The 13,078-nt window shown below is 37.5% G+C and overlaps 1 protein-coding gene across 1 annotated transcript; it reads left to right on the plus strand.

The window, feature by feature from the left end:
- Positions 1 to 9,444: 9,444 nt before the first annotated feature.
- LOC141294003 (uncharacterized) lies at positions 9,445 to 12,380 on the plus strand. Its single transcript, XM_073826078.1, has one exon. It carries the CDS (start codon positions 9,903 to 9,905, stop codon positions 10,770 to 10,772), a length of 870 nt encoding a protein of 289 aa, XP_073682179.1. The 5' UTR covers positions 9,445 to 9,902; the 3' UTR covers positions 10,773 to 12,380.
- Positions 12,381 to 13,078: the final 698 nt, after the last annotated feature.

Here is a 13,078-nt window from a genome sequence, read left to right on the forward strand (position 1 = left end):
TTATCACCGAAACAACACGGCCGAAACAGTATGTTGACACAAACAGAAACCGCAGCCTGCACGTGCTTGTCTGAAGCAACACGTCTGCGGTGTGGACGTATGGAAAGACCCACGGATAGCGATTTGCAAAACTTGTTTTGCCGAAATTTCCAGAGGGGTTGTGTCTTCAGTCGTGCGTGCAGTGATAAGAGCAGAGATCGAGACAAGATGTAGCTTTCAGTGAGTGAAAAACATTAGCTTTACGTTGGTGTTACGTCACAATATTTTAAAGATATGTCTTTTCATACTGTATTTTTATTAATATTTATGTTTTAAACCATGGAGGTGAGCCAATGGATATCACACAAGCAACGTGAAAACTGCGCAATGTTAAAATGAAAGTGAAAACGGATTTTCAGCATCTGACGTGCATTCTCTCAGAGACAATGAGAGATGATTATACTTCATATGCTGATATTAATTTAGTCCCCTAATATTTTCCTTGTGCCCTGAATATGGTGGGAACCGTATAAAAAGAAACGTATATTGTGCAAGGTTTGTTTCAGAAAATCGGTTCTTGAAATAAAGCTCTTAATTTTAATTGAAAACTGCAGTGTTATTAGGGGTTAAGAAAGTATTAATTATGATTTCAAGTGTTAAATGTGGGGACTGAAAAGCAAGAAATGATGAAACTTCACAAGGCTATCCATTGAATAAATCTGAGCGCTGCACGTTTCAAAGTCATTTGTTGCGCTGCTTTGTATACCAGTCTGACAGCGCCTCCTGCTGGAAGAGAAACGCGTAGACTTGTAAATGTGAATTTTTTTTACAGTCTATGATGTGATGGATCCAGAAGATAATGTTATAAAAATGTAAATGATTAAACAATTTAAACAAAGGCAGTAAAATATATGTATATGTCAAGTAATAAAATACTTGATTGATAATAATTGTTTAAATTAATATAATTGATTTATTCTTTGAAACTTTAATATTAATGTATGCAATTGCAATGCCTTGATTCTAGTAAGATTAGTACACAGTCATAGCCATAAAAGGAATGGTACTAATAATTGGCATAATTCTTTCGGGGTTTCGGTTTTCGGCCTTGGTTTCCTCTTTTTCGGTTTTCGGTTTCGGCCAAGAATTTTAATTTCGGTGCATCCCTACTTGTCAGTGAACTATGAGGGCAAAAAAATAAATATTATATAAATATAATTAAATATAATTTTATTAATAAATAAAATAATCGTTCATTAATCGTAATCGAGTTAAAATGTTCAATTAATCGAGATTTTGATTTTAGGCCAAATCGCCCAGCCCTAATATAAACTGTATACAAGATTTTGACCTTTTTCATTTTCATTCATTTCACTCTTTTTTTTTCCATTAAGCCACCCCCAATTTATTAATAAACAAGCCCCGTTCTACCCCAAGAAAACGCTTAACGTGCAACTCAGCGCGTTGCGTTCATATTTTACTATATTCTGCTTGTCTGTAAATGTTATATCATTTATTAATAAGGTGTGTAGCTACTGAACTTGGAGCTCCAAACAGTTTTAAACCAAGGTAATTCGTTCTGGAATGTCCCGTTTATCATTATAACACTCCTGGAAACGGAACTTCAAAGGCGTATGCTGAATCATGATTCAAAACGGAAGGCGTGAAGTGTTCATGTGATCAATGTGTTTAAGTCATAATTTCGACTTTTTAAGTCATAATTTAGACTTTTTATCTCATAATTTCGACTTAAGTCATAATTTCGACTTTTTATCTCGTAATTATGACTTAAGTATGTCATAATTTCGACTTTTTAAGGCATGGATTTTTTTCTGACCTGGCGGAAACGGGCTTCCATATGCTAGAGACGCGGTGGGCTTCATTGTACAGAATTTGCACTATGAGACACGTGCGCATTGCTTGACAGTGTGTGCATCCACCCGCAGTGTTTTACTTTAGATATGCCTTCATTTCTGCCGTTTGTAATGCAGTACTATTAGATGCACAAAACTCGCGCACTGACAGACTTTCACTTTCTTTGTGTTTGTTCGTCCTAAAAAGCTCAATTGCGGATGCGGTTAAATGCACTTGCATTTTCTAATACTTTTATATGAAACTGATGTAAACAGCCAGTTATGTTTAAAGAGCAGGACAAAACATCTGATATATCGAAATAGATCTTTGCATTCATTGAAGCCTGTTAAAGCAGCCACTGTCATATGTTACTGTCTATTGTTTTAAAAAGTAGCCTGCTTATATAAAAAAAAAAATAAAGTGAATTCTGCACGAATTAAATTTAATATAAAATCTAATTAAATTGAATCTTAATTTTAAGATGGCAGTACTGACATACAGAGATTACAAATATAAACAAAAAGCATAGAAACTGCTATTTTACATATTGTTAAAATGTAAAGATTCCCACCCCTTTACAATGAGCCCATTTGTAACATCAACTAAGATTAATGAAAGCTGTAGAATAGAAGTGTTGTTCCTTGTTATAGTGTTAATTTCAACATTTACTGATATAGTGTTAAATTTTGAAGTTTATTTTGTTAACATTAATGAACTATAAAATAACTTTAATGATCAATATATAATTCATATTAATATTTTTATTAATTTACAAAGTATGGTTTTGTACTTTTTTAAAAACTAGTAGAGCACTATTTTAGTTTCCTTTCAGTATCCATTTTCAAAAACTATTGGTTAATTAATCGGTATCGGCCAGTGTGGTCCAACCTAGCTATCGGTATCGGTAAAAACCAATATCGGTCGACCTCTAGTTTATTTAACCCTCTGTGTCGTAAAAGTAACAACATATTTTATTCATAATTTTTGTTTTATGCACTTAAAAGTATCGAACGCAAAAATCGAAAATCGCATCGCAATCGCAATATTTGTCAGAAAAACTGCAATTAGGTTTTTTCTCAAAATCGTGCAGGCCTAGTGCAAATGCTAAACTAGCTGGGAACTCATTTCTGATAATACTCCGCCTGCTTCGGCCATATTACGGCAGCAAACTTCCTTGACTATTACGCCGGAATTGAAGTGTAGTTCCTAATCTTAGCCTAGAAACTTGCAGCTTTGCATTTCCACCGGTCTTAGTACACGATATAACTACAGAAGAGTCAAGTTTTAAATACAACAAATATGGAAACTCGTTGGTCATTTTTGAACGCGATGCTATTGGTCTAATAGGATTCAATGATCTATGCTAAGCTATGCTAAAAGCGATATCGCCAGAACAGGAGAACGGCTGAATGGATTTCAAAACGGTAAAACTCAACTTATTAACCCGGGGGGGAGGGAGAGTTGGAAAATGAGCCTATTTCCAAAAAAAGTGGAGTTTTCCTTTAAGAAGATGTTCGTGAATCCGGCCCCAGGTCCTTAAACTAAGCACTGAGTTAAAGATAGAAATACTTAAACATTAAGCATGCTGCAAAATGGATGAAACCTGTTGCCAAATGGATGAACCCTGCACAACAGCATGCCAGCCAATCAAATATAATAGGTCTATAATTAGTTCACAATGATAGCAAGTTTTAGAGAAGAACTAATACATAATTTACGTGACCCTAGATTAATATCCTTTTTGTGCATTAAGAATGTCTATGCCTTCAGCTGAATATACAGTAGTGTCATTAGTAATGGAGGACCACCACCCCATCATGTGTGGGTCGATGTAACCTGTGCTGCGGTTTCTGCTACTCCAGTGCAAAAAAGAAGTGACCCGTGTACAATTCTGGGAAGAGACCACAGAACTGGCAGACTGCAAAGTTCTGTAGCAAATCTGGGTTTGGACATGACTTTTCTCTCCTCAGTGATGAATTCATCTGGGTAAGCATGAGGATGCAGGTTCAAGAAAGGGACATGGAATTAAAAGGACAGATGACAATATTACCCCTTTAAGCCCAGAGGGCATTTTTGCCTCACTGAAGTTGATGTTTTTTTGACACACAAAAATAATGACTTACAACTCAAAGACTGTAGGAAGGAGAATCAGAAGGTTGGTATCATTTAAATACTTTCTGTACTTTCAGAAGGAAATAAATATTTCCTTTGGGCATTCTCCTGTTGAGAAATAGCTGATAAAATGTAAGAAAGATTTGAGTGCTCAAGAGAAATTTTTATTTGACAAGAATCTTATTTGACATTCAATATCTCAGGACAGAAATAAGGTAGGAGGAAACTTCTTTTTTGATGATGTTCCCCAGCATGTTAGCTGTATCTGTATTTTGTGGTGATAGCATAACGTATCCAAAGGTTACATTATTTTGTAACAAAACAGGCCTTTTTGTTTAGCTCTCGACTCCCTGAGGGAATTTTGCAACCTGTTGTTTTCTGATTGCCATGCACAAAAATAATGACTCCTAACTCCAAGACCATAGCAAGGACAGTTGCAAGGTAGGTATCGTTTGATAGAAATATTTTTATATTTTTGAAGGTAAAAAAACTCAAAGCCCCAATTCTACTCATTCTACTTGATGAGACCTTTCAAATGACATATGACACATGACTATCTGACATATTTCTGCACAAAAAGCTTTTTGTTACAAAGGGAAAACAATAAGCTACATGATTTTGTTTTAATCAGGAAAATCTGCTCTAAATAATGGTGCCTATTTTTCATATGGGTCTGGGGGTGACTTTTTGTACAAAAACTCACTCCAGTTTATCCAAAGCCCCAAACAATTATACTTGTTGTATTCTACTCGATGAAACCTTTCAAATGACATATGACACATGACGATCTGAGCTGTATGATGTTTTTGTACATGGCACAAAAAACACATTTTGTAAATTATAAATATTTTTGTGTCATTTAATAGCAAATAATTTGGGACTACTTGAGGGTAAATTTAAGACTTTAAGTCCAACTAAAGAAAATTTTAAGGAAAAAATAAAAATCGAAGGGAAAACAATGCAGCAATATGTTCTTGAAGTATAATGTCAAGGAAGCACATGAAGAGTTGTATTTATAGCAACATTTTTAACAAAGTAAAAATACAAACTGATCTAACTTACTTTGTAAAAGTATGTTAGGGTTGAATACCTAAATGTGGAAAAAACTTTATATATCTTATATATCTCTCTAATAACTTTATATATCTTATATATCTCTCTCTTATAAATAACTTACTATATATCTCTATGACACTGCTGCTTCCCCTGAATAGTGTTTAAACTAGGGCTGTGCGATTAATTGAAATCGTATTGAAATCGCGATGTGAACATGCACGATTTCTAAATTGCCTTACAGCACGATTTTTTGCACGCACTCGACTGATTCTTTTCCCGCAGCATGCTATTTGAACCGATCACAACACAGCGCTCCTAAACAGAGACGTGCCAACGTTCATGCTTGAAACATGAAATGGTCATGCAGGTTTTCTTAGCAGAAAGCAGCTAGATTCTGTCAGTGTTCTAATAGTTTTTTTATGTGGGACACTGTGGTCTGGGTTGTTGTTTTTTCAAACGCACGCACATACGCACACACATTCTTACTTTTTGCCATAGGTCTGTTCTAAAGACATTTTGTTCTACCTTTACTAGGCAGGGCTCGAAATTGTGAACGTTTTGGTCGCATATGCTCCCAAAATTTAATCTGCGTGACCTGAAATTATATTTGGGACCATTCGTGCGAGTGCGAGAAACTGTTGTGGTCCGACTTCGCCGTTCTCTCTTTCGATTGTGAAAAATAAAAGCTCTCCACAAACTGCTTTTGAAGAAATATAATATATTTTGTGCTATAGGGTACATTCTGTCAGATACAATTCTGGCGCTTCCGTGTCCATATACTGTACAACGTGGCATTCATTCACATCAGATGATAACTCAGCGTGAGTTCCACTCACACAGAGGCGTATTTTCCACTGGGGACATGCTTTGCAAAATCCTCTTATGTCCTCTCATATTTCAAATGGTTTTGTTAAAATAATCTCTTTTATTGTAGAATGCACGCTCAGTGCCGTTGAGAGTCTGGCACGATCGTTAAAACGAAACCAAAACTAAAACGCGGACGTGCATTCAAAAGCAATTTTAATATCCCGCGTTTAGAGAGCGACACTTTGAATATTGAAAGAGTAACGTTAGCCTACTTTGATCACGTGCTTGTAAAACATCTGCAGTCAGAATCAGCCATGAAGAATCAAGATCAGTGCATTACTAAAAAGAAATTGGGTGCGCCTACATTTTTTTTTTGGTGCTCCTACTTTTTTTTCACCTGCTAGGTGATTTTTTTTCCGCCTTCTGTTTTAGATACATGTTACAGGTCTTTGATAAAGATCTAATTTTTTTCCTTTAAAAAAATGTTTTAGATTCACACTATAAAACATGTCTGTGTCAAAATCGTGATTAAAATCGAAATCGCAATACTGTTTAAGAAAATCGTGATAGGTTTCTTTTGTCCATATCGCACAGCCCTAGTTTAAACACTCTAAAAATATTTGAAATAAAATACAAGTAATCTCAGTTAAGTTAGGAGCACTTTAAAATTAGCATTCCCATTACGAGGTGATATTTGACTGCTTGAAGTAATTTACAGGGGAGCTGTGAGATAGCTTAAAATTAATTTAAATATTATACTAAAATTGTTTAATTTCATTATTAATGTTTTAAATTAAAAGGATCAAAGCACGGCCTCTCTCGTGTTCTGTGATTGATTGCCTTGGACTCGGCACAGCAAGCCTCTTCGCACTGTTAAATACAGACTGAACGGCGGCTCAAAACTTCTAACCGTTGCACAGAAACTTCATATTAGAGACTGCAAGGGAGAGCCCGCTCCCGCAGATATATATGATATTCCTTCCCGCTGTCATCTGCAACCCGCTTGCAAAAGCCCGCATAAAAGTAACCTATACCCCCGCGAGTGCAGGTCCCTACTTCATCTCTTATATTCAGTCAGTCCAATTCAAATGGACACGTTTAGTGAGTGTTCTTTTGGCATCTCCCTGTTGTCCTGGTTGGCAGGTTCACTTACTTAAGAAAAAGTACTCTGAAGAATGTCTAAATTAAAGAATTCAGGAGCTTTAAATCTGTATTTAAATTAGGGCTTTGGAGGGAGGGGCTGAACATATTCTTCTCTCTAATAAAGGCAGGAATCTCTGTCTGTTGCATTTTTATTATGTCAAGAACAGTTCATCCAATCGACTTAACACGTGGCGGGTATGTTGCTGCGGACCCAAGGGAGTGCAGTGTGGCATTTTGGTGCAATATGGACACAGGACACATTCAGAGTTAATAAACTTTTAATAGAACATTATGAGTTGGAAGTGGCAGAGCTTATATGCTTCGAGAACGGACACTGCGCTAGAGATACAAAACACACAGGTCTGTTAAGAACAATACTTTTAATAAGGTAGCCTAACATTTTTTTAACAAACAAATTACTCCCAAATCAGAAATTAGCAAGTCACTATTAATTCACTATTAACAAACATGCATGTTTATTTTAGCACTTCCGTCAGTGAACAAAAAGCCTACAAAAATAAAATTAAAACTAAAATAAATCAAAGAAATAATACATTTAAATAAGAAATTAGCCTAAATAAGAATGTTAAAAAGGCTATTAAACAAACATTCCTTGCAAAAATTCCTAATAACCTAGCCCGGAACTTGCCTGACAGCTCATCAGAATTACTGGCTGGAGTCCGACTGGAACCTGTCTTTTTTCTCTTTCTCTTCCCCATTACACAGCTGCTGTTTTTAATAGCAAAGTGATTACATTTATTTTCGTTTCTTTAGTTTCTAAAGTTAATTTAGAAATATGTTTGGAACACTTTTTGTTTGTTAAATTCAAGTTTTTTTTTTTTTTAAGTAACGACCAAGCGGCCAGCGGCAGACAGATCAATTTAATCTTTCTTAAGTCATCATGATTTAAATAAAAATCCATAGATATAAAAAAAAAAACTTAAAGCATATCACAATATTAGTTTAATCGTTTAACCTAGATAAATGCGTGCTATTAGGCGCATATCCAATCGTTTGTGCGGAGAGTGAAAGCTAAAGCACGCTTTGCAGGACATGGAGGCACCGGCTCGATGTGAAACTTAATTTTTGCTCATAAAGGTAAGAGTAAAAACGAAATAATTCAGATCGAAAACAAAACTCTTTCATTAGCTATAGGCCTAATCCATAAAGATGCATTAGGCATTAAAGCCGCGTCCAATGAGCAGATGGCGAGTCGGGATCGTCAACTTCATCTTTACATAGTTTGATCATCATACTAGTTTATTAATAAATAATTTGAATATCGTACTTTTTCCCCCTGACACATTCATGGTAATTATTTTTGCTGGAGCTTTGTGGCCAGCTTTAGCTTATTGCGTGCATTTGAACACGGAACTCTTCCAGCTGCGCTGAAGGCACATGCGCTCACAGCTGCTGCTGACGGGACACTAAACACTGCCACGGCAGAATGAATGTAGCAGAAACACTGTATTTTATGCTTGTTATAGTGTGTGTAACGTCACGTGCACTACCGCGGTGGCGCAGTTGTCATTGCGACAGTCACAGCCCTAGTTTTGCTTCCACCATGCAAGTGGGCTCGACTGTACTTTAGTAGTATCTCTTAATAATTAATCAATCTCTTTCTTTGCGCTGTCTCTGTGTCTTCTCCATTTATATTCAAGCGCGGATGAGAACCGTTTTGCGGGGGATGCCAGGTGTCTGAAAAATAAAAGAATATTCGAATCTCAAAATTTTAAATCGAATGCCAACCCACCGAACAAATATTCGAATAATCGAATATTCTGGTCCAGCCCTAATTTAATTATGTATATACAGGTGCTGGTCATATAATTAGAATATCTTCAAAAAGTTGTCCAAAAGACGACCATTGATGCCTTGCACAAGGAGGGCAAGACACAAAAGGTCATTGCAAAAGAGGCTGGCTGTTCACAGAGCTCTGTGGCCAAGCACATTAATAGAGGGGCGAAGGGAAGGAAAAGATGTGGTAGAAAAAGTGTAAAAGCAATATGGATAACCGCACCCTGGAGAGAATTGTGAAACAAAACCCATTCAAAACTGTGGGGGAGATTCACAAAGAGTGGACCGCAGCTGGAGTCAGTGATTCAAGAACCACTACACACAGACGTATGCAAGACATGGGTTTCAGCTGATGCATTCCTTGTGTCAAGCCACTCTTGAACAACAGACAGCGTCTCGTCTGGGCTAAAGACAAAAAGAACTGGACTGCTGCTGAGTGGTCCAAAGTTATGTTCTCTGATGAAAGTAAATTTTGCATTTTCTTTGGAAATCAGGGTCCCAGAGTCTGGAGGAAGAGAGGAGAGGCACAGAATCCATGTTGCTTGAGGTCCAGTGTAAAGTTTCCACAGTCAGCGATGGTTTGGGGTGCCATGTCATCTGCTGGTGTTGGTCCACTGTGTTTTCTGAGGTCCAAGGTCAATGCAGCTGTATACCAGGATGTTTTAGGCTGTTTCCCTGCTTCCTGTTTGCCTCGCTGCAGAGTGGTCTGTTTGTTTGTAACGTTAGCTCTCTGCAGCTTCGTTTTTCTACTGGATTTTCTACTGGATTCTCTATCTTATTGTTAATTCTGCCGTTTTAAACTGATAGATATAGCTTAATATAATTTCTGGTCTTATCCATCAAACTAATCTGACTAATTTGATTGTTCGCCTTACTCTATAATCACGAGTGCAGCACGTTAGCATTCCATAGCAGGTTAATTTGCCGCTCGCACTCCATTCACGCTTTTAACTCTTGTTTACTATTTTTAGCATTGCGCTGGCCGGTTAACTTGCCATCTGCGTTCCATTCACGTTTTTATTTATTTTTTCTCGTGTTTAATATCGTTAGTACTCTTTTAGCCGGTTTCGTTCCGTTTTTTCTCCCCCTGATCTGTTCTTCAGGAACTCTAACAACATTGGTAAGTTGAAATCATTCTACAATCACGGTGAGTAATGGCTTCTTCTCCTACAATTGTAGTCTGCACTGCTTGCCACATGTATAGCTTATCTATCTCTGTCAGCAGTGAGCCTTATACATGTGATAAATGCAGGAATATAGTCAGGCTGACAGAGAAGATTTCAGAACTAGAGTCACGCATCCAAACTTTAATGGAGGATAGTAAGAATGTGAGGGCCTTAGATACGGTTTTGGATGTGACTAGCTCAGAAAGCCCTGTACATTGTTCGGTTCCGGTAACAACGCCCATGCAGCAGGGCAATTGGGTGACTGTGAGGCGGCATAGTCGCGGGTCAAAACACCGCTCTTCCGTTCCGATCAGAACATCAAACAGGTTCTCCCCACTCAGTGAAGCACCCACTGAGAAACCTGATGAAAGTGCTCTAGTAATTGGCGATTCTATTGTACGGAACGTGAAAATAGAGACACCAGCCAACATAGTCCAATGTTTACCGGGAGCCAGAGCGCCTGACATCTTGGCAAATTTAAAAGTGCTGGCTAATGCTAAACGTAAATTCAGTAAGATTGTTATTCACGTCGGCGCTAATGATGTTCGACTTCGCCAGTCGGAGATCACTAAAAATAATGTTAAAGAGGTGTGTGATCTTGCAAGTACGATGTCAGACACTGTAATATGCTCTGGTCCCCTCCCGGCTTACCGTGGTGACGAGATTCACAGTAGACTGTGGTCACTCCATGGCTGGATGTCAAAGTGGTGCCCGCGAAATAACATAGGTTTCATAGACAATTGGACAAGCTTTTGGGGCAGACCTGACCTGTTGAAAAGAGATGGTCTTCATCCCTCCGGATGTGGAGCATCTCTTCTATCTAGAAATATGGCACATAGTCTTAGAGTTTGCACTTGACTAACTGGGGCCCAGGTCAGGAAGCAGACAGACTGGCTAAACCGACCGTCTGCTAGCCGCCTCACGTCACAGAAATCAGTTAATTCTCAGCACATAGAGACCCTTTCACCTAGATATCACTCTATAGAGACTGTGTCTGTTCCCCGAGCTAGAAAATACAAAAAACGCCTGAATCAAATCAAGACCAACAATTTAATTGATGTTCAACAAATAAAAAATATATATAATACAGAGAAACAATTGATAAAGCTTGGCTTATTGAATATCAGGTCCCTTTCTACGAAAGCACTTTTTGTAAATGATATGATCACTGATCATAACCTAGATGTGCTCTGTTTGACAGAAACCTGGCTAAAACCAGACGATTACATTATTTTAAACGAGTCCACCCCCCAAGATTACTGTTATAAACATGAACCGCGTCTAAAAGGTAAAGGAGGAGGTGTTTCTACTATTTATAGCAATATTCTCAATGTCTCTCAGAGAAAGGGCTTCAAATATAACTCGTTTGAAGTTATGGTGCTTCATATAGCATTATCCAGAGAAACAAGTACTAATGATAAATCCCCTGTGACGTTTGTGTTAGCTACTGTATACAGGCCACCAGGGCACCATACAGACTTTATTAAAGAATTTGCTGATTTTCTATCCAAATTAGTGCTGGCCGCAGATAAAGTCTTAATAGTGGGTGATTTTAACATCCATGTTGATAATGAAAAAGATGCATTAGGAACAGCATTTATAGATATTTTGAACTCGATTGGGGTTAGACAACACGTGTCAGGTCCTACTCATTGCCGAAATCATACTCTAGATTTAATACTGTCACATGGAATTGATGTTAATGGCGTTGAAATTCTGCAGCAAAGCGATGATATCTCAGATCATTATCTAGTCTCTTGTATAATCCAGATAGCTAAAACTGTTAATTCAATTCCTTGCTACAAATACGGTAGAACCATCACTTCTACTACAAAAGACAGCTTTGTAAGTAATCTTCCTGACTTATCTGAATTCCTCAGCATATCCAATAGCTCAGAAAAACTTGATGATGTAATAGAAACTATGGACTCTCTCTTTTCTAGCACTTTAGATACAGTTGCTCCAGTGCGCCTAAAAAAGATTAAGAAAAACAGTCTAACACCGTGGTATAACGATCATACCCGCGCCCTAAAGAGAAAAGCACGAAAAATGGAACGCAGCTGGAGGAAAACAAAACTAGAGGTTTTTCGTATTGCTTGGCGTGAATGTAATTTATCTTATAGGAAAGCATTAAAAACTGCCAGATCGGATTACTTTTCATCTCTCTTAGAAGAAAACAAACATAACCCTAGGTATTTGTTCAATACTGTGGTTAAATTAACTAAAAATATAGCAGCAACAGGTTTAGACATTTCCCAAAAGCACAGCAGTAATGACTTTATGACGTACTTTACCTCCAAGATAGACACTATTAGAGATAAAATTGTAACCATACAGCCGCCCGCTACAGTATCGCATCAGATAGTGCGTTGTAGATCTCCTGAGGAACAATTCCATTCATTCTCTATTATAGGAGAGGAGGAATTGTATAAACTTGTTAAATCATCTAAACCCACAACATGTATGTTAGACCCTATTCCATCTAAGCTACTAAAGGAGGTACTTCCAGAAGTCATAGTCTTCTGAATATTATTAATTCGTCACTATCATTAGGATATGTCCCCAAAACCTTCAAAATAGCTGTTATTAAGCCACTCATTAAAAAACCACAACTTGACCCCTATGAATTAATTAACTACAGACCAATTTCGAATCTCCCTTTTCTGTCAAAGGTACTAGAAAAGGTAGTATCCTCACAATTATGCTCCTTCTTAGAGAAAAATGGTATCTGCGAGGATTTCCAGTCAGGTTTTAGGCCATATCATAGCACTGAGACTGCTCTAATTAGAGTTACAAACGACCTGCTCTTGTCAAGCGATCGTGGTTGCATCTCTCTATTAGTGCTACTGGATCTTAGTGCCGCATTTGATACTATTGACCACAACATTCTTTTAAATAGACTTGAAAATTATGTAGGCATTAGTGGTAGTGCACTGGCATGGTTCAAATCGTACTTATCTGACCGTCATCAGTTTGTGGCAATAAATGAAGAGGTATCATTTAGATCGCAAGTGCAGTATGGAGTACCTCAAGGCTCAGTACTAGGGCCATTACTTTTTACGCTTTACATGTTACCCTTGGGAGATATCATCAGGAAACATGGTGTTAGCTTTCATTGTTACGCTGATGATACTCAGCTCTATATTTCTTCGCAGCCCGGCAAA

The sequence above is a fragment of the Garra rufa genome, chromosome 20 (genome assembly GCF_049309525.1).
Source record: "Garra rufa chromosome 20, GarRuf1.0, whole genome shotgun sequence".
Lineage (NCBI taxonomy): Eukaryota > Metazoa > Chordata > Actinopteri > Cypriniformes > Cyprinidae > Garra > Garra rufa.

Bases quoted from the DNA above. Each gene is read 5' to 3' on its own strand.
- LOC141294003 (XM_073826078.1), top strand. From the start codon at position 9,903: ATGGCTTCTTCTCCTACAATTGTAGTCTGCACTGCTTGCCACATGTAT.